The 20,618-nt window shown below is 51.8% G+C and overlaps 9 protein-coding genes across 9 annotated transcripts; 4 read left to right on the top strand and 5 right to left on the bottom strand.

Moving 5' to 3' along the window:
• Positions 1-478: 478 nt before the first annotated feature.
• On the bottom strand, positions 479-1,381 carry A1O1_00117 (uncharacterized protein; the record flags this gene model as incomplete). The annotated part of the gene is made up of 2 exons (XM_007721038.1): positions 479-910; positions 998-1,381. 2 exons carry the CDS (start codon positions 1,379-1,381, stop codon positions 479-481), a joined length of 816 nt encoding a protein of 271 aa, XP_007719228.1.
• A 2,234-nt stretch (positions 1,382-3,615) lies between these two features.
• On the top strand, positions 3,616-4,659 carry A1O1_00116 (uncharacterized protein; the record flags this gene model as incomplete). Its single annotated transcript, XM_007721037.1, has 1 exon — positions 3,616-4,659. The coding sequence occupies one exon, from the start codon at positions 3,616-3,618 to the stop codon at positions 4,657-4,659; it is 1,044 nt and encodes a 347-aa protein (XP_007719227.1).
• Positions 4,660-5,819: 1,160 nt separating this feature from the next.
• Positions 5,820-6,146, top strand: A1O1_00115 (uncharacterized protein; the record flags this gene model as incomplete). Its single annotated transcript, XM_007721036.1, has 1 exon — positions 5,820-6,146. One exon carries the CDS (start codon positions 5,820-5,822, stop codon positions 6,144-6,146), a length of 327 nt encoding a protein of 108 aa, XP_007719226.1.
• A 2,424-nt stretch (positions 6,147-8,570) lies between these two features.
• A1O1_00114 (uncharacterized protein) lies at positions 8,571-9,858 on the top strand (the record flags this gene model as incomplete). Its single annotated transcript, XM_007721035.1, has 2 exons — positions 8,571-8,974; positions 9,096-9,858. 2 exons carry the CDS (start codon positions 8,571-8,573, stop codon positions 9,856-9,858), a joined length of 1,167 nt encoding a protein of 388 aa, XP_007719225.1.
• A 301-nt stretch (positions 9,859-10,159) lies between these two features.
• On the bottom strand, positions 10,160-11,441 carry A1O1_00113 (uncharacterized protein; the record flags this gene model as incomplete). Its single annotated transcript, XM_007721034.1, has 2 exons — positions 10,160-11,019; positions 11,315-11,441. 2 exons carry the CDS (start codon positions 11,439-11,441, stop codon positions 10,160-10,162), a joined length of 987 nt encoding a protein of 328 aa, XP_007719224.1.
• Positions 11,442-12,635: 1,194 nt separating this feature from the next.
• On the bottom strand, positions 12,636-15,631 carry A1O1_00112 (uncharacterized protein; the record flags this gene model as incomplete). Its single annotated transcript, XM_007721033.1, has 5 exons — positions 12,636-15,049; positions 15,101-15,144; positions 15,194-15,275; positions 15,328-15,424; positions 15,518-15,631. 5 exons carry the CDS (start codon positions 15,629-15,631, stop codon positions 12,636-12,638), a joined length of 2,751 nt encoding a protein of 916 aa, XP_007719223.1.
• Positions 15,632-16,695: 1,064 nt separating this feature from the next.
• A1O1_00111 (uncharacterized protein) lies at positions 16,696-18,390 on the bottom strand (the record flags this gene model as incomplete). Its single annotated transcript, XM_007721032.1, has 1 exon — positions 16,696-18,390. The coding sequence occupies one exon, from the start codon at positions 18,388-18,390 to the stop codon at positions 16,696-16,698; it is 1,695 nt and encodes a 564-aa protein (XP_007719222.1).
• Positions 18,391-18,957: 567 nt separating this feature from the next.
• Positions 18,958-19,659, top strand: A1O1_00110 (uncharacterized protein; the record flags this gene model as incomplete). The annotated part of the gene is made up of 1 exon (XM_007721031.1): positions 18,958-19,659. The coding sequence occupies one exon, from the start codon at positions 18,958-18,960 to the stop codon at positions 19,657-19,659; it is 702 nt and encodes a 233-aa protein (XP_007719221.1).
• A 74-nt stretch (positions 19,660-19,733) lies between these two features.
• A1O1_00109 (uncharacterized protein) lies at positions 19,734-20,388 on the bottom strand (the record flags this gene model as incomplete). The annotated part of the gene is made up of 2 exons (XM_007721030.1): positions 20,053-20,388; positions 19,734-19,961 (listed from the first exon to the last, which is right to left on the bottom strand). Coding segments are annotated over exons 1-2 (387 nt in total), but the record flags the coding sequence as incomplete, so codon positions are not given.
• Positions 20,389-20,618: the final 230 nt, after the last annotated feature.

Genomic DNA, 20,618 nt, shown 5'->3' with positions numbered 1-20,618 from the left:
CCGTCGGATCCAGCCGCTTTAAAACCATGTCGGATCGGACATCTTTGCGGAGGACAATAGAGCGAGGACGTCTAGACACATTTTAAAGCGGCGTGATACCGATTCCTGAATGCAACGGCTCAGTTGATCAGCCAGGGGATGCAAAGGTCATTTGGATGGCAGCAACTGGCCTGAACCTGGACTACTTAATTGATCAACACCAGAGCCGCAACTTCTGTTGGTTTGGAGAATGAGACAGTTAATGAAAGACCGTGTTGAATGTTCTGAAAAGCCATAAGTGCTAGCCCGCTGAGACGTCGAAGGGCATCATGTATGTACAGCTCTAACGGTTGAACCGCCTGACAACACCAGCAATCTTTTTGCGTTCAAGGCCGCGCAGTCACAGCAATTCCCACCCTAGCGCCATGCGTGAAATCGTAAAGCTGAGCGTGACTTCGTTTGCTGAGCACCTGCATTGCCCCAGTCCTCAAGCCGGACATCACGGTTCCGCAATATCCTCCTGTCCAGTCATAAACCTGGCACTTGCTCTGATCAGAGTCTTCAGAACGCCAAACTCGGCCTCATCTCGAGGGGCGTAAAGCAGCAGAAAAGTGTCACCGATCTTGAACATGAATTTCTTGCAACCAAACCACCATGGCTGAGTGCGTGCACATCGGTGTCGTTCCGCCCAACCTTTCTCGATGATGACCTTGGCGTCGGCAGGTGAAAAGTACAGGTGAAGGGAGGTTTCGTCGTGAATATGCCCCAATTCTCCTCTCGATCTGATGGCCGTTTCCGGAAGATTTGCAGGCTTGGAGAAAAGACTCGGATGGACAAACAGCGCAATATGATGTTTCTCAAACTCGGAAAGTCTTTGTTGCAACAACTTGGGGTTGTTCTGCACCGCAGATGACAGGAGAGATAACACACGCTGGCAATATTAGCTGAGAGTAGCAGAAGTTACCGATTATACCGTTGATTTGAACTGGATGGACTTCTCATTTTTCCGCAAGCTTACCTTGTTCATGTCTGGTTCAGCAAGTTGAGTTAGTTGTCTTTGAGGAGCAATCCCCAGGACCACCGGTCGTCCCCTAGCACGCTCTGGCAGAGCCTCGATCTCCTTGTGACACCCAGTATCCGGGTAATCCCCAGTCCATGTTGTTTCATCAGCAGCGAGAGTGAACGGTCTGACGATGAAAGAGGTGAGTAACCAGCCCCAGATGTTGTATGGAGGACCACCAGGCCCCAAAGATATGTAAAGACGAAAGTCTTGCACACACCAGTAGACGAGGCTGATCAGAAAGACCGTGAGTGTAGTAGCGGAGAGGATCGACGGGATTGAGATAGGCGAAGCCGTGGGCTGAGGAGGCTCAGTGGCATTGGGAAGAGTGTACAGATCCATCATAAACCGCGGTCATGTCAGAGTTGTGGGAGTAGAGGATAGAGGCTGAGGATGAAGATGAGCGTGAGGAGCGTGGGAAAGGTACGTCTTGCGCGGCTGTGAGTGAAGTCGAGGAAGTTAATGTTGAACGTAGTTTGGGCGGTGTGCCAATGATTTCACTCAAGTGTGAACAGCAGTTGAGCAGTTACCTCACATAAGAGGGATCAGCCCTAGGTATGTGGCTGACGAGAGAGGTTGGATGTTGCACACAATGTTGACCGACGTATCGGATGACATACCGTTGGACGAGAAAAGGGGACCTGGGCGCCCAAGGAAAGAGCAAATCTACGGTGAGAACATGGAAACCGAGATATGACGGATCACAATCACAGTGGAAAGCCACTCATCTTTTCTAGTGGGCGCAATGCTGCCTTTCAATCAGTTGCACGTGGTCCCTGGGGCGTTGTTGTCCTTCCGAACGACCCTGTAACAGAGCAGGCAGTATCAAGCCTCATCAGCCCCTGCGCGGGGGTTGCGGCAACCAGGTCCGACAAAGAATAGTCTGGTGGGATGTGTCGTAGCCTACCTGACCTACCTTATGTTCTACGGCAACTCTTGAGGGACGACAGTTTACGGCTCTCACGCTCCAAGGAATCTGAAACCTCCGTCGACCTCTCGACCCCGAACGTGAAACCCTCCCATCCTCAACCAGGAACCTGTGGTGTGGGTGAAGAAAGTCAAGCATAAGGAAATCATCCCGCAACGTCTTTTGTGCCAGGGCCAGGCAGGTACCAGCTTTGCGGCTAAAATCGACGCGGTATTCGACGTGGGATGTTGGGAGGTTCCAAGGTAGTATGACATCAAATCGCATTTCAAGGATAGGGGATGTGTTGCTCCGAAGTCTGTCGTCACATGTGTCCCCTGCGCGGTCTTGGTCTAATCAAGACGTCCGGTAGTGGCATTGCTCGCTGTGAGGGAGAAGCGCAGGATCAGGCGATTGCAGATCGAGATTGACGACCGACGTACATTCGGATAGGTATCCAAGGCATGAACTTGCATTCGTAGGTCGGTGTGGTGGTAGTACAGAGTAGTGGTGTCGTCGCAGTTGTGGTAGCGGTGATGCTGTCTTAGTCAGAGATGACGAGAGATTCCCGTCTGGAAGTGTTAAGGCGGACCGTAGCATTGCTGGGACTGGACATCGCACAATGGCAGATCTCACGCGGAGAAGCACGTCGACTTGCAACTCACGTTAGCAGTGCTTGAGCTTTGGTGTGGACGATTTGGTGACCGGGAGTCTATACCTCGTGTTCCTGGAACAAGACGAAGAGTGATGACAGTCGCTGCAGGAGATATCATTACGGCGAAGTACTACCACTCCCATCGGCAGAACGTTGTTCCCTTCCGGGGCTGCCAATACCGCGCCCGAGAGAGGATGCCTACAACAGTGCTTCATCAGCACTATTCTCAGTTCGGGACGGTGGACAACATCTCTGCTGATGGTATTCTTGTTCTTGCTACATCTGCCTTCGATAGCCAATATAGCCCAACCATCGCCACGCAAGCGTTGCCATAAATAAAACAGTTGTTGCAAAGTCCTACCGCCGTAGAATAGGACAATATCGCGCCTCCAGTCCCTCTGTCTCGTGCGTCATCCGCCTGAGCCGAGACAAAGTCACAGCACCAACAGCAACAGCAGCAGAATCTGTTCGAGGCCTCTCCCCTTGCGCAGTCTCGCATCTCTACCACTCACGTTGCGACTCAACAACTTACCAAAACCATCCTTGACCATCTCTGTGATCTCTGCCCGATTCACTACCATAAAATCTTGCCCGGTCCAACCACTGCCTCTACCCCTCGTCTGTCTGGCCACATCAGACGATTCCCTCGAATCCACCTCCTTCGCTGCTCCACTTGACGCCGCCTTCGATCTTCTATCGACCGCGTTTTCTCCTTGACTCCATCATCAACAATCGCCGCCCGCACAGTTTCATCAGGCTGATGTTTTGATCAAGCGCTCGGGTTGACTTCGCTGGTCTTAGACCTCAACATCTGTCACCGTGGCTTCCTCAAGTCTTCAGGCCAGGTTCTCTGAACTCCCGCAAAATCTTTCCAGCCTGATCCAACCGCTTTTACAACACCTGCCCGCCAACGTCCACGACACCGTCCATACTGCTCTTACAACCTACTCAACCGCGTCCTACACCACCGTCGGCGCCGTCCTCCTCTCTCTCATCTTCGTTCTTTTTCGCTCTCTGATGAGCGCCTACGGCAATTACGCTACCTCTGGTGGTGGTCGGAGTGGGGGCTCCCCTTATACCAGCAACCTGGTCGATCCGTATGCCCGCAACCTCTCCAACCACTTCGAATATATTGATGCCGACCACGGAATGCTGCAAGACACGCCACGCTCTTCGGCAGCAAAGTTTCATGGCGACGGTGATGACCCGGATGCTCCCGATGTCATTCGTGTGCGCTATATGGCCACGCTCCTCCCCATCGAATTCCCCCCGTATTCCATCAGTGAAGGAAGAGCATTTGTCGGCCAATTGAGAGATACCGTCGCACAGTGGCTTCAGACGGACCCCAGAAGAGTGCGGTTGGTTTACAAGAAGCGCGATCTGAAACACGATTCCTGGCCATTGAAAAAATACAACATCAAGCAGAATAGTGAAGTTGCGGCCATCAAGACAGAAAGTGTTCTGGATTACAGCGACAGGGAGGGTCATTCGTCCAGTGGAGAAGATAGCGTGGCGGCCTCAACCCAGAATCCTCGTCGACGGCCTCGAGCCTTGTCATCCATCAGACACCGGAGCAGCGAGCAAATGTCGCAGCCCAGAACCCCAAACGGCTCACATTTTCTTTCGCCTAACGGCCATGTACCTTCAGGAACAGCATCGGAACGGCAGTCTCGTGGCAGCTCGAGGCCGGAACCGGACGACCGTGCTTATCGACGAGAACCATCGCGGACTCGAGGGACTTCGCCTAACCCGGGCTCCACGTCGGCACCATCAACTCGTGCAGCAGACCCTAACACCCCCTTGGGAAAACTCCAGACACTGTCCGATGTCTTCCACGAAGATTGGCTTCCTCTCTGCCGCAAATTCGTCTCCAATCCGCCCTCCGATCTTCAGGCGAGAGAGAAAGAGCACCGAAAGCTGAGCGAAAGTGTTATGCAACATGTTCTTCTCAAAGCCGATGCCATTGACGTGGACACTCCTGAGGCTCGCGCTTTCAGAAAGAAGCTGGTCAATGAGGTTTACGAAACTATGAAATCCATTGATGGCGTGAACAAAAGATGACGTGGCTTTACACGCTGATTTTCATAATCAAGGCTTAGAAAGAGATATACTGATTCATTCGGGCATTGCACTGCTATCGGTTGATGCTGTTGATGTGGAGACGTTACACTGCTCGGAGTTGAATAAATGAGTTCCAATGTTAGATGGATTGAAGAGCACGGCTCTTTGGGTGGGGTTGGACAACCGGTCAGTCGTACGCCGCGTGGAGTTGTGAAGCGTCATGAATTCGATTCATCTGTAGAGGTAGTCGAGACAGAAGACCTACCAAGTCATACGTTGTCAAAATGTCAATTGAAGTCTCAACATAAGGTGCCTTGTGGCCTTTCGTCCTACATTGCTGATGGCAGGACACAGCATAGTCACCCGTGAGGTGCCTTTCAATGCCCCTGAGTGGCAAGTGGAGTCCAATATTCAACAATACACAGCCTTGGGATGTATATAGGGAGAATAGGTATGGTTTCAACTTCTAACAATAACTCCCGTGTTTTACGTCATATCCTACGTATTTCTCCTTTTCAACCTCGTTACCTCAATGCTTGTGGCAACCAACTGACCGAACACCCAGAACCATCCCTTCGCCACTGACATATCGACATTCTCCCTCTTGACGGTACACGGTTACATCTCGCCTTCCTCCACTCCACCACAGCCTCGCTGAAACCTCCATCTTGGCTCCCTGAAAAGCAACAGACAACCAATCTACCCAAGTATTCGGACTCGGTTTCGTACAGCCTGTACAACCAAAGTGAAGTCAAAATGACGGACGCCCAAACGAACATGCCCGACTCAAAAAGCGGGCATGCACAAGAACACGAACCCACCAGCCTCGATGCGAATCAGCATGGCATTGCACAGTAAGTATCCCACCCATACACAGTACTCCCTGTTGGATCCTGTCCAGAGTACGGGGGAAGATTACCACCTTGAATTGGAATTCTTCTACCCCTGATCAAAAGTCCTGTGTTTGATATAAGGAACGGTGTTTGATTTGGAGGGCGAAAACGGTTGGTCATGGCATCATATGAGAGTGTCATTTAATTCACCGCTCTCGAAGACCCCACTGTACGGGACGGGAAAGGGGGGATCATATTCAGCAATCCCTTACGCGGGGGACGTTGATGACAACGTGAATCGCCCAGATTCCTTATTCGAGGGGAAGGATGTGGAATAAGAGCAGACTTGTACTGACACTTCAATCCTTCTCCTTTAGGAACACTATCGACGAGCAGAAATCGAACAATGGAATCAAAACGGCCGTTGATCGTGACATTGGCCGGCATCTGCCAACATCTAAAACCACCACGGCGCCTTCGCTACCCGAGATCGGAGCGGGCCAGGCATTCAGCGAGAGTGTGGACGAGGCTTTGAAAGGTCCCGAGGGCATGGCGAGTGACAAAGCCCAGCGGATCGATGATTCAGTCAAAGTCGGTTCCATGGAGGCCGAGGGTCAGGATCTGCATGATAAGGCGGCAGCAAAGCAACCATGAAGCAAAAGGTGGTATTCCGTCCTATTCTGGACGATTAGGGATGCATAATGTTGGACCAGCATTCACAATGGAGACTCTGGGAGGAAACGCCATTGTTTTGAATCGAATCAAAATATATCTCTTGACTGGAAAATCCTGGTTTGTCTGAGCTTCCAAAAGAGACATCTTCTTACTTATTGACAATGCTGAAGCACGTTCAGCTTTCCTCGGTCATGGGATCATTCCTGCTGTTCTTCGTTCTTCTGAATCCTTTTACCTTGTCTGCAATGCTGGTCCCATTCTCGTTGATTGAGCTACTAAGATCATGGTCTAGGCTCATCCGTATCGCGACTGCGCGATCGAATGACGCCTAGCTTCGGTCTAATAGAACAGATATAGGGGAATCGTCGAGGTAAGTCTATCTTTCGTCCTCTACAGACAGTTGCTCCGGCTGATTTCATGCGTGTTACCTTATTAAATCCTCTTGCTTGCCTTCTACCATCAAAAGCTAACCTGAGACGCAGACGCTTCGGTTTCTTCGACAGACAGAAAACTACCCACTGATGCTCCCCAGAAGACTAATTCAGGGCCCAAATTGGCCCCGATCTCGAAGTCTCCTTTGACGAAGATCCCCGTACTTTGGCTTTTGTTCGAAATGTGGGGACCAATCATCACCCCACGACAGACTGTTAGAAATATGGTACAGTGTCACAGCAGGCCATACGTCTCGTCGATGCTGTGTTATATCAAAAGACGAGGGAAGTCACACCACCTTGCCGAGTGACGAGTCAATCCCAAGAGATGTGAGGTAGAACCTGAATGCTGCTGTTACAGGGACTGGCAAGGCTGAAGATTTCAGGGGCGGAGATCATCGGCAGTCCGGAACTCCTAACAATCTCGACGCCAATCCGGACTGCAAAACGACAAAATCTTGGATCGCGGAGTGACTGCGGTGTGAGAAACATGACACCAAGCGTCCTTGCAGATCCCGATCTTTCTTTAGCTGCACCTCCTCCTGTCCCACCAGTATGCCCGCCCGCACATCATCCAGGTCCAATTGTTTGTCCCACCTCACTCTCGAAGCTAGCCGCTCCCCGTGCACAACATGACTGTCGTACTGGCCTACTACCTGGACGCGAGACATTCACTTTGATCGGACTGATACAAGGCATGGAAGGAAAATCCTCCTCCTTCCGCAATCCCTCAAGAAATGAAGCCAGCCACCGCCACCGCCTACGCTGCATAACGACGACACAAACATGAGTTCCAACTCTCGAGGGTCAGTAGCAGAAAAGCTGCCTCTTGAACGCCATGATCACCAAAGTCTCTCGATCAAGGAGCAAACAGGCCTGCCAGACGAAAAACACCACGAGCAGGTCTCGGAAGCCATCGACCACAACAACAACCCTAACCTCATATATACTGAGGTTGATGAGGAGCCGCAACTCCATGCCCGTACCTGGATTGCACTTCTCTCCATGTGCCTTTTGAATCTGGTCCAGGTAGTGGCTCTTCAGGGGCCACCTGCCGTGGTAAGTCATGTCCAGCCAGCAAATTGCATACCCAACTTCCCTGCGGACTGACCTCGACGTAAAACACATTCACTTCTCTCTCCACACCATAACCCGACCACAGAGTACTATATCACCATCTCTTTATTGCTCTTTGTGAGTGCATGGCTGATGAGCACTGCCCGCTTGTGTAATTTCAGCTATCATATATCGGAACGAGTCTCAACAACAGGCCCGCAGAGACCTGGGTGCCAAACTCTTTGTCTCTCGTCCAAGCAGTTCTTGGACCAGTGATATCGGCAGCCTCGGACACATTCCAGGCTCGAAAGACTATTCTGGTTGGCTCGAGTCTGATCTCGCTTGTCGGATCTGCCATCGCTCCCGGCTCGGGCGACATTTACAGATTGATTGCAGCGCAGACACTCATCGGCGTAGGTTTCGCTTCGGTGCCTCTGGCCTATGCTGTGCCTAGTGAGATCTTGCCTCGCAGATGGAGACCTAGTAAGTTTCTAGGAGTCCGAACACTGCCGTCAGCGCGCTGTTCGGGACGTTCTGTCGACCGGAAAACTTTCTAACTTGTGTCTTTCGGTCACCAGTGGCCCAGGCCGGGATGAACATTGCGGCATGCACCGGTGCTGTTTGTGGACCTCTCATTATCGGAGCCCTTACCAAGGGTGATGAGAAGAATGGCTGGCGCAAATTCTACGTATGTATTGCGTCCAGTTCTTATACCCTTTTCCACCATACTCTTTTCCACGGCTCAAACTCGCCCTGACACGACATCTCGATTCTCCATGAAATGAATATGCAAGCTGCCTGAGGCCGCCTCTTCATTTGACACAAAAACCCCTGACCTGAATTCACCATACACATATGCCTCTTCCAAAGCTCGAGCTGGGGCTGACCTTGACCATGCAAACTACAGTGGATTCAAATGGGCATGTGGGGAGCCACAGCGCTGGGAATTCTCATCGGCTACCGTCCTCCGAAACGACATACGCGTCTTGACCATCTTTCATTCTGGCAGAAACTGGGTCATCTCGACCTTCCTGGATGCGGTCTGCTCACAGCCGGTCTATCACTGTTCCTGACCGGCCTCAATCTCGGTGGCGGGCTGTACAGCTGGCTCAATGTGCGCACAATAAGCACTTTGATCACTGGGATCGTGATCCTTATCAGCTTCGGCATCTACGAATGGAAGGGTACCCAGACGGGCATCCTGCACCACGATCTCTTCAAGGGAGGAAAGGCCCAAGGGCGGACGTTCGCCGTCTGCCTGGGCCTAATCTTCATCGAGGGGGTCATGTTGTTCTCGTTCATTGTCTTTTACCCAGTCATGTAAGTTATCCAGAAAGAGCAAACCTACCTAGAAGGACAGACACTTCTTCTTCCTTCTTCCTTTTCCTTTCGATTTGGCATTGATAGACAGACCAACTCATACGTGCAATCCCGTCATCAGGTCCACCAATCTCTTCGCAACAGATCCCTTGCAGGTCGCCGCGCGCTCCATGCCCTTCTGGGTCTGCGGCTGCCTGTCCACCGTGGCATGGGGCATGGCGAGCACGCGGTTCCGCACGATCCGCGAACCCCTGTTCCTCGGCTACCTCCTGTTCACGGCGGGCGTGGTCGGCTGGGCCACCATCCAGCCCGACGACGGACTCACACAGCTCTGTCTCGGCGGCCTGGCCGGCTTCGGGTTCGGCGCGCCACTGATCCTCATCATCTCCGGCGTCCAGCTGGCCACACCGCACCGACTGATCGCGACAGCCACGGCCGTCACCACCTCGTCCCGAGCCGTCGCAGCCACTGTCTTCACGGCCATCTATTCGGCAGCCCTGAACAGCAGACTCGACACGAACATTCCCAAACAAGTGGGTGCCGCCACCCTCCAGGCCGGTCTGCCTGCCAGTTCGATCGGGGCGTTCGTCACCGCTCTTGTGGCGAACGACAGGGCCGCTCTGGGCGCTGTCCCTGGTGTATCGTCTGACATTGTGAGCGTGGGGGTTGTGGCTTTGAAACAGGCCTTCGCGGACTCGCTGTGCGTCGTGTATATCATTGCCGCGCCTTTCGGGGCCGTGGCTTGCGTTGCCTGTTTCTTTCTCGGGGATCTGCGCAACACTATGAATTATCGTGTCGATGCGCCTGTGGAGGACCTTCATGCGAAGCAGCATCATGAGGCTCACGGTGATGGTCATGGTAATCAGCGAATCGGCGGTGCTTAGGGGGTTTCTGACTCTCACTTTCTAGACACAGTCTCGTCTGGAGACATGTGAAGATTATCTCTGTGTCTCTGTGTCTCTGTGTCTCTGTGTCTCTGTGTCTCTGTGTGGATGTAGTATCACTGGCTATAGGGGAAATGGAGTAGAAAAAGAGGATCAAATGCCCTCTGCCTCAATACGCAGGACCTGTTTCCGCATACACAAATGTCTCGACCAAATACAGATTTTACGCAATCAATGAAGATGGCTTTTGGGCGAAAGGAAAAAAGGATGGGGTGCATATATCTGAATATTGGTTATATCCCTAGACGTTCGCCACGAGCAGTAGACTCGCCCCAATCCCATCACTGTCCAGAGGCCGTTCCCCTGCATCATGAACTTCATCCTCCACAAAGAGGCGGACTGCTCTAATCCCGACTCCGCGACGAGTCAACCAAGCCTCGTCCTCACTGTCCCTGGGCGTCCGCAGCTCAATGCCGACCTTCCCCTTAAGGTCTCTGACAGATTCTTCTCCGCCATTCGGCAAACTCAACTTAAACACGGCGCTCTTGCCTGTCAATTCAGTCCCATCCTCATTCTGTTCCTGCACAACAGGCCTGGCGCCAGTGATAGCCGTATACAACGCCACATAACTGTCAAACTTTGCTTCGGGGACAAGAACTTCCACGGACGAAATCCCGCGGGCGCCGCAAGGATGGGCCGACACCGACATATCAGACGGCGCCTTGTACGGCACGCGCAGCAGCCGGTCCGTGACGTCGTGGCAGAAGAACGGCACATCCAACCTGCCAGTCGGGAAGAACTGGTCGATCGGTTTCGGAACGTTCGGCGCGTCGGTGTCGAACATCGGCTTCGTCACGTACCATTCGACCTGTTTCCCGTCTTTGCGTCTGCGGCCGCCAAACAAGGGCTGCTTGAAGTGCACGCCTAATCCGCCGTCACCGGGGTCGGTGGGAGCCGAAGAAGAAGATGATTTCGATTGCAACCGCTTCGTGACTGCGGCGTGCGTCTCTTGTGCGGACTGTGGAGTCGTGAGTGCAAAGTCGATCAGGCCCGGTGGTTTCCCTGCCCAGTCGAAGAATTCTTTGGGTTCTGCGATCCAGTTCAGGAGTTCGATGTATGTTCCGTCGGCGAAGATGATGAGTTTGTTGCGTGAGGAGCCGCCTTGGATAGAGGAGAATGGATTGAGTTAGAAAGAGAGGATAGGAGAGGAGAGGAGAGGGAAAGAGAGGAGCTGCTTTAATCTTAGGGTATGCACTGGTTTCAAGGTCGCCTCAACGCCACAGAGTGTACAAAGTATTTTGAAAACAGACCTCGCATACGGAGAACATAACAAAAGGGGCTGCGTACAAGCATAATCCATAGCGGACATCCCATTAACTGAAGGAGAAAAGAGAACAAGAATGACCAGCAGAAAGAAGCGGGAGATGGAAGCAACAAGAACATGGAGGCAACTCACCTGCATGAACCCCTCCCTCGATGAGATTGAAGTTGTCACTCAACCAGGCTGGGGGGTTCTCAAAGTCGGCCGTATCAAGCAGAAGGATCACATGGTCGTGAGAGTATTCTGAGATGTCTGGACTCATGATTGACCCTCAATCGGAAGATGAACAGCGCCTTGAAAAGATATCCTCTGAATGAACCGTTCCGTCTGCAAGGAGAGAAGAGGAGAAGAGGAGAGGAGAATGGGACACGCTGATAGTTGAGATGAGGTCCCAGTTCCGCGAACGAGGGTGTGACAAGTCAATCAAGATTCAGGTGCTGGGTGTCAACACTACCTTCTTATCTCTTTTCTACTTTGTCTTTTCTAGGTGATGCAAAGCGCAGAGACCCGTCGCCTTCGGACCTAGGCGACCTGTTTCTATCAGTACCATAGATTGTGTAGGGGAAGTGCTGGGAAGAGCGGACGGGAGAGGAGTCATACATGTAAGTAGTATACTACCTGATGAGTATACTCGTATGGAGTCGAAGCAGAAACAAACAAACCCAACAAACATTCTTGGCACATTTGTGGGCTTTTCCGGCGAGGCTGAAAAGGGGCGCCATGGGGCTAGGGGCTAGGTGTCTAGGGAGGCTAGAGAGGCTTTTCCTCCAGGGATAGTCTTCTGTCGAGATCCTTGCAAAATGCTACCGTTGGTTGTAGCAGCATTGTAGACTTGCAGACGAGTGCGCGTATATCTCTCCAACCGTTCTGCTTTACAGTAATTCCCCCTAAACTGTCCCAAAGTGGGTTCCAACGAGCGATCAACCCTAAGATGCATGGAGTGATCTGAGAAGCAGCATTAGCAACAAATAGTGTTCAGTTGTTGTGAAGAACTTTTGCCAAAGTACCACATTGCTTCGTCCTAGTACTGGGCTGATGGTAATGATATGCCAGAGCGAGAGAGTGGCGATGATTCCAAGTCTATTGTGGCTTGCAATTCATCTTCATTCAGAATGCCACCATTGTCAATCCCCTTGACAACGGCGCCCTGATACGTACTATCTTTCGAGCAAGGCATCAGGAGACCCCTGTTGTGCCACTATGCACAAACCAAGAGTGCGCAACCGATGTCGTATCAATTAGACTCACTCGGTCGCCATTGAGACAACATCCTCCAGGTACGCTTTTGGCAAGAATGAAGCCATTGCGGACGGCTCATGAATGCGGCCAAAAGACACAGCTGAGTCAGAGCTCCCGTTCCTCGGAGCGAAAATTCCCCGTAGGATACATGATACAAAAATGGACACCTCCAACACCGTCGCCGATATGAGCCACGTCAGATCCCCTGAATCTTCTCTTAACCTTCCTCTTCGGCCGTCACAGATTGCTTGTTCTGCACCTTCGGATCGGTCAATGGGTCTTCTTCTTTATTCGTGAGATTCGATAGACTGATTGCAATCTTCCGCGGTTTTCGGCCCTCGGCGTGATTTCCAGTATCGGTGTTGCTCGAGAGCGTGGCGTTATCGCTCGCTCGCTTTGACCGCAAAAATCCCTTCTTCCGGCGTAAAGATCCCTGAGAGGTAAGGCTAGATGCACTGGAAGTCGAATTTCTTCGCTTTGGTCCGCCAGACAGCTTTCCTAATTCGTCGTCGTCATCATCATCCTCCTGCCTTCGACGCTTCTCTGTCACTCGTTCAGGAGGGTGTTGCAGCTCGGACTCGCTGGACGACTTGATATCAGGTGACGGTTGCAGCTTCCTCTCAGCTGCAGTCCGGGAGTCCGGAGGCGAGGTCTCTTTCCCACTATCCGGGGTCAAGGGTGTTTGAGGCGTAGCAGCGGTCTTTATATCCATGGTTTCGTCTTCGTCATCATCGGGGTAGTCTACCAAGGGCTTGCTGAGCGGAGAAGCACCACCGTTCATGATTTCCGCCTTAATCCGCCTGCGATGCCACTGCATGCGTTCCGACACATCTTTGTTAGGCTCACGATCAGCGCCCTCCTCGTGATCATCGTCGTCATCGTCCGAGGTATTGAAATAATCTTCCTCGTTGGCATCCATTTCTGGAATGCCCTGCCATCTTCCACTCAGATTTGATCGGTTCATGGGCGGAGTTGCGTCGTCTTGACTGAAGAGGGTGTGTTCCGGGGCTGGATGATCAGTCGTCAGTTGCTCATATCGCATCAGAAGGTTCTCAAAAGTCTCCACATGGGTAATGTCCTGGAGTTTCTGTCGATACACCTCGCCAAGGTGTATGATTATAGGCTTGATCGTTTCTTTGCGGATGAATTCAAACAACTCCAAGCATGCCGAGTTGAGGAGATTATCCCTAGGCATGTTGTCGATGACAATCCCCAGAATCGCATCAAAGGCGCCACTTTTGACGACCTGAGCAGCATAGAACTGATCTTGTAATGAAAGCGCTGTTCGAAAGAACTTCAGAGCCGTAAGCTTCAGCGGCTTCTGCGTAACCAGGAGCAGTTGAGCAACCCGCGGAGCCAGGTTTTCCGACAAAATGAATGGCCGACTCCTCATCGAATGCTGCCGGACGAAGAAGGTCAAGATTTCCACCAGATATGAGAACAGCGAGACCTCCTGGTAAGAAAAGTTCTGCATCGATGCCCGAAATTCCAGGGATTTCAACGGAGCGAACAGTTTGCGGCACGATCGATCAAAGTTATCCTGCGCAAACTGCTCGTTTTGCTGCTGAGCTTGGGTCATGTGAGGCGGTCTGGAAAGCTTGGTCATAAATTCGGAGCTCTGTCTGTTGGCCATAGGGTCGCTGGAAGGAGGCTGAGGATCGAGCAAGATCTTGATGGCATCCGCCAGCTGGTTCTTAACGCCCAGGTCTGTTTCCGCATGTAGCAAGTCGATCAGAGTATCTGTCAAGGGAGTCTTCTTCTCATGCACCGCATTGAGCATGTAGCCTCTCATCATGTTTGGATCATGATCAAGCAGGGCCACCAGGATCTCGATGCCCGTGGTGCGCATCGTGGCCGAGGGGTGCTTAACCGCAAAGGTGATGACAGCAAAGAGACCGTGAGCAATGAAGTTGTTAAGTAGAGTGGCCCGCGCCTGCATCTGCAGAGTTTTGGCAATAGCAGTACACTGCTGCAGGAAATGTACAGCCTGTTCTTTCCGGTTGATGTCTGTATTGTCCGCGCTAAAGATGGAAAAGAGTTCTTTTAGGAAGGGCGTGTTGTTCTGTAGATGTTGTACAATGTCGACCTGATTAAAAAAGATGAGCGAGTTCAACACGCCGAATGTAGGATCGTCCAGGATTCGTGCCAGCACGACATCCTTGAGATACTGCAATCGCCATGTCTGCCTGATCTTCCGCTTGATATTCTGGTCTTTGATCTCGACCACCTCCTTGTATCTCGACTCGTCCGAAAGGTATTGTCGGTGGTTAGCCTTGTGGGTCGGGAAATCCGGGTCGTATTCGAGTGCTCCTACCACGCCGATTATAATCTCATCGGTGACAAGGTGCTCTATTATAGTGTTGTCGTTCATCAGAATGAGGGCTTTCATGATATTGCAGAGGCGGTGCAGGTCTGGTAAACTCTCGAGATCTTCCGCCATTTCCACCAAGGGGATTAGCTTTAGTAGATATTCCTCTTTTATCAGGAACTTTGCCAACGCTTCGCGCCCGCCCTGCGTCAGGCTCGCTTGTCTTATGTGTGCCTCGATCTCGTCGAGATTGCTCAACTCCGGCGGGTTGAGGGTGAAAGAAGTTGTTATGTTGTCAAGCGCATCGTCCGAGAGGCCGTCATCTTGAAACGGATCAGTAAGTTATCCGAGAGGCGCATTGTTGGAAGTCTCACCTGGTAGCGAAAGCAGCTGTTGCTGCACTTGCTGCACAAAATCCCTAAACCCAAATCAGCACTGCGCATTATATCGCCAAGTGGCGGACATACCAGATGACTGCGCAGCCTTCAGCCTCCTGAAAGCTGAGTGCCATATCCGTGCCATTGTTTTCTGTCCACACGATCAACGTGTCTGTAAGGTGTCAGCCATGCCATCAGTACGTGACACCCAGATCAATTTTCACCTTGTTGTTTTTGATATCCATCATCCTTCAATATCCGGGTCTCGAGCAACATGCGCTCAGGCTGGTCTTCCGACTCCACATAGATGCGCGGTTCATCCTAGAGCACGAAGAAGTCAGCGCGTCTCTTGTTCTACACTCCAACACGCGCCGATGCAATCGCATAGATGAGTTGACATGATGCGGGACGTACATTGATGATCTGCCCGGTGCAGAACCCGGTGCCTCTATCAAACCAGTCATTCTCGCGCAGCTCATAAACCTTCACCCTCTTCTTCTCGTTGGCAAGCGGCGCAGGCATTGCCATGACGGAGGAAGTGGGCACAACGAATGGACATCAGCAAACGAGCAGAGCCGGACCCGTTTGCTGACTTGGTTCGAGAATGGAGAGGTGCACAGATGATGTCGGAGTTCGTGATACAGAACAGGTGGCGCGGGGTGGGTTCGAGACGATTTGCAGGTAACGCTGGCCGAGCGAAAACAGTCGATAGGCCGAGACAAGCGCGCACGATGTCCGGGAAGCGCGCAAAGAATCAGACCGCAATCGCGAGGGTTTGTTGCCAGTAATGCTGGGTCGTGATCTGGAGAGCAATGGCAGCAAATATGGATGTTCGTGGAGATGACGTGCATGCAAGACCGAGAATCGCGATACTCGTGACTGACAGATGTGAGAATGTACGGTGTGGCATGAAACGGGCGAAGAGGAGCGCAGCCTCCTTTGAGTCCTGGCCGCGCTCCTTAGGCTTGCTTAATCTCTGCACTCGGAGAAAAGCACAGGGCAGCAGGGTCTGTTGTAGTGCCAGTCCGAGTCCGAGTCTCCAGATCTAGCGGCCGGTCCGCCACTGCGTTGAAGCTTTAGCAAGGGGCAAGGTTCCGCCGTCGGGCTGCCTTATAGGCGCCGTAGAATGTACCGCTTGGGCCGTTTAGCGTGGAAGGCCTCTCGCGTCAGGTCAAAGCCTCTGTTTACTTCTCGCGACTCCAAGAACCAGAAGAGGCTTACAAACACGAGATGTCGTGCAAATGGTAGTGATGGTGTAATACAAGATGTCTGAATACAGATTCAGGAGCGTTCTCGAGCGACACTGCAGGCAAACATGCCGGGAAGATGCCCAACGCGCAATCTTGGAAGGCAGTGAATTCTGCAGTGCGCCAGTGACATCACATTGCCTTCCGCAGTTGTGGTTGAAGAAAGCGCAGGCTGAGACATTGAACCTCAGGCTCACGCATTTACTACTTGAACGGCAGGATACTATTATTAATACCTCAGGATTGTTACCTAGGTATATTTTCAAGCAAAACTGCATTCCCCTTTGGTTCAGCTTCGAAAGACAAGGCATTGTTTTCTTGTTGTTGAGGCTGCTCTAGAAGGGTCTAATATATCGCTAACCCACTCTGCCACCAGTGGTCACCCTGCCACCATCCGACCCATTTCGATCCCTCCTGATACCATGCAAACCACCCTTCATCCTTCCCTCCAGGCCCAAATCCTAGTCCTCGGAGAGGGCTGATGGGAAATGGTTCGAATAACCAGACGCCGCAACGTGCAAAGTCGTCAGCAAGAAGGGGGCCAGTGAAGTAAAGATAGAGCACAACAAAGACAAGCTTCGCCAGCTGTCGGGCGAGCGGCGGCAGAGATTTTGTCTGAGGAATACATATGCGCAGGATCTTGGCCAGAAACTGCTGCAGCAAAACACCAACGCCTTGGGAGAAAAAGAAAACAAGAGGCCCAGAAATTGGATGCGAAGGTTTGAGCGAAAACGAGGTATAACTTCCCGCTGCATGAATCAACCCGGAAAGCAAAAATCCTATCAGAACCTGGGTCGCTCGCGCAGCATTGCCTCGCTGGTTGAGGTCAAGCCCCTCGATTATGACTCTTGAGGGTTCTGAGATGCCGAACCGAAACATCTGATGCCAAAACTTGCCCCAGAAGCCTGCCAGACCAGATTGTAATACGGTTCTTCCGAGGGGATACCATTGAGGTGGATACATCCAAGGCTCAAGCAGCGGTGACTTTGTGATGGATGATACATCCATGAAACACGGCAGAATAACGGCAAAGAACAGCGGGCTGAGGCCGAAGACAAAGGTCAACGCTGTGATAACCGCGACCATTGACGTCAATAGTCGGGCAAGTGATGTGGCAACAGGAACGTGCTGGTTCAGCCGGAATAGCCATGGCCATTGTGTAGGCGAGTCCAATGGTTCCAATCCCAGGAAATAAGGATCAGTCATCATGGTCGTTTTTAACAAGTCTAAGACCAGGTAGGTGGTAATGAAATTTTGCAGCGTTCGATATTGGAGCGATCGTAGGGTTTGTTCAGGTACGGCAGGAGGCCCGCTTACGGCTTCCTCTCTGGCACTGGAAATTTGATTTCCATGATTTGGAGATATGGGAGCATCGACTTCTCCCGCTGTTTGGATCCGATGCTTCCAATTCACGCCCCGGAAGTTGGTGATCAAGTCCGCCGCCCAGTCAATGATATGTAGCCAATCTGAGTCGTAAGGATAGCCTTGCCATACCAGTTTGTATGGTCGTGTAGCAGGCTGCTCACCTCCTTGAGAGCCGAGCTGCTTCTTGTCCTTTGAAGTAAATACGGCCGGAACCTTTCGCTTGGTCAGGTCAATCGGGGAAGCAAAGTCCGAGCCTGAGACGGCCACGACCCCGTTAGGGTGGCTTGCATCGCCTGCGGGTTCGATAGGCCTCGTCTCTATTCTCGTGAAATCCTTTGCAACGTCGTTGAAGACAAGAAGAGCCGCGGACATGATGACAGCCCAAGCGCCAGAAATTCCCATCATATAGCCAGAAGCAAACGAGAGTGTGCGATGCTGAGACCCGATATATGCGAAGTGCAAGACCACCAGGAGGAAGCAGCCATATCGGACAGCCTTGGCCAACCCCGGACGAAATCGTGGTGCCACCGCTATTCCAAACAGGAGATACAGGGCTGGTAGGGTGTCCCAGGGGTAAAGAAAAGGCGTGTACTGCCCAGAGGCTATTGCAGCATCATATCGCTGTTGACGTTCTGCTAAAGTCTGGCGATATAGGGACACATATTCTTGGGCCATTTTCTGCTGCAATGGGTTCGATTGAACAAGAATTCTGTTTCAGCAAAGATTAAAAGGAACCAGATCGCACCGGCACAAGGCTAGCATGCAAAGTCATGACGCGGTAGAGTTGGACCAAATGGACTGGCAGTGGGTGTGGCAATGAATAAATACTTTCGCTTCGTCCCACTGCAGTTATAAGGCTTCTAAATCAAAAAGCCCCAACCAAGGGCAATGAATGTTGCAACAATGCTCCACGTACCAGACCATTACTGGTTTTATTAATGTTGAACAGGATGTACCTAAAGCTGGTCAGAATGTATACAGAACTTGGTCACAGGCTTTTGATAAGTGACGTACCTCGTACCAGTACGTACTATTAGTGGAGTGAGCCGAGGCACAATACGGCGGATCATGCCATAGCACCAGATTGTCTACGGTTGAGCATGCCGCGCTGGAATGTTATTGCGCCAACATCAGATTGAGACCGTGGATGAAAGACCATAAAATGAACCACTACACTCTCCGAATGCGTCCGATGCGTCTCGCGAGCCTGTTGACCGTATCTCTGCTAACAAGAAACAAGACATGAGCATCGCTCCCATAGAAGATCTGCCTCGGTCGTGCTACTACATCCACAGTTTCATTACGGCCACCGAAGAAGAGCAGATCATCAACGAGATCCGAAGACTGCCCGAATCGCGCTGGACCATCCTCTCTCACCGGAGACTGCTTTCCCTCCCAGGTACTCTGACGGGTTCCTCGCGCGATACTCTGATCGAGACACCTTTGCCTTCTTTCCTAAGCTCCGTTGTTGCGCGGCTCAAAGACCAGAAGTTCTTCGACCAGTCTCCACACCAGGTTCCCAACCATGTCCTGATCAACGAATACAAGCCAGGCGAAGGAATCATGCCTCACGAGGATGGCCCGGCGTACAGTCCAATCACAGCGACAATCAGCTTGGGCAGCCATACGGTCCTAGAAATCTACAAGAAGAATGAACAAGGGGAGCGCGAGCCGAAACCTACCCGGCGCATCCTGCAAGAACCTCGAAGCCTGCTGGTCACTACCGGCGATATGTATTTGCACACCCTGCACGGCATTTCCGAGATAGCAACAGATGAGAATCTGAACGAGCAAGCCATCGTCAACTGGAGCCTTCTGGGAAACAAGGAACTCTATGAATCTGGCGCGGCGGAAAGACAGACCCGGATAAGTCTGACACTACGCGATGTTATCAAGGTTGCCAAACTCGGAGGTGCCATGAAATTCATCAACAGAAGATCATGATTGCACCTGTCGAGTTGTTTGTTACAACCCTTACGACGACGACGACGACGACGACGACGACGATTTCTCGAGATCTCCCCTAGTGATGCTGGCATCATGGCGCCCTGAGCGGGTTTATTCTTGCTCTTGAAGTCATCGACCACTTCGGCCATGGTCACCCACTCGGGCCGCTCATGCTTGTTGATATGCTCGCTCAGTCTCTCATGCATTAGCAACACATGCGGACGACCCGACACGTCTAGATGGATGGTCGTCGGAAAGATGAACTCGTCATACTCTCGGTAAAAGTATTCAAAATATTCCTGATCATTGTGTAAGTTGATGTTCGGTCACCCAAGAAGAAAGATATTGCAGCAACTGCAAGGGTCACCCAGGGTTAAAAATGTTACTCACCCACCACTGGCACAGGTCTTCCACGTCTTGAGGATTGACCCATCCATGACTATTGGGCACTTCCTTCATGAACATCATGGGCGGTAGCTCGTCGAGGTACCAATTGGCTATATTTCGACAAAACCTGTCTCTTGGCCCTGTTTGAACGATTTCATCCATTCCGCCGCCTTTGCCATAGTCGATCTTCGTCCAGTTGTCACCCGTCCGGAGATATTAAGCCTGGCAGTCGTGGTGGTTCACGCTATGGTCATGCTCGATGCCATACTGCTGCAGCAGCTCTGTTGCCTCTTTGCTCACCTCCCACCACGGCGCGACCGTGCCGCGAGAAGGCTTCCCGTGACAAAACGAGTTACATACCTCGCTACCTAAGGTACTCTACGACGTGGTTATACGTACCTGTCATATTGCTTTGGCGTAAAGAACGAATGAACGATATTCAGGTAAGGTAGGTCGACAACATGCTAGACTGGGAGCAGCCTTCAACTAGTAAAAACTATCTGCTGCCACCTATACACAATAACGTCCAGAGACGAGCACTGTCCTACCATGCTATCTTATCTTGATGT

Source organism: Capronia coronata (assembly GCF_000585585.1).
Source record: "Capronia coronata CBS 617.96 chromosome Unknown acBCG-supercont1.1, whole genome shotgun sequence".
NCBI classification, from domain to species: domain Eukaryota; kingdom Fungi; phylum Ascomycota; class Eurotiomycetes; order Chaetothyriales; family Herpotrichiellaceae; genus Capronia; species Capronia coronata.
Note: the sequence above shows the minus strand (reverse complement) of the source record. Positions and strands in the feature narration are given on the sequence as shown.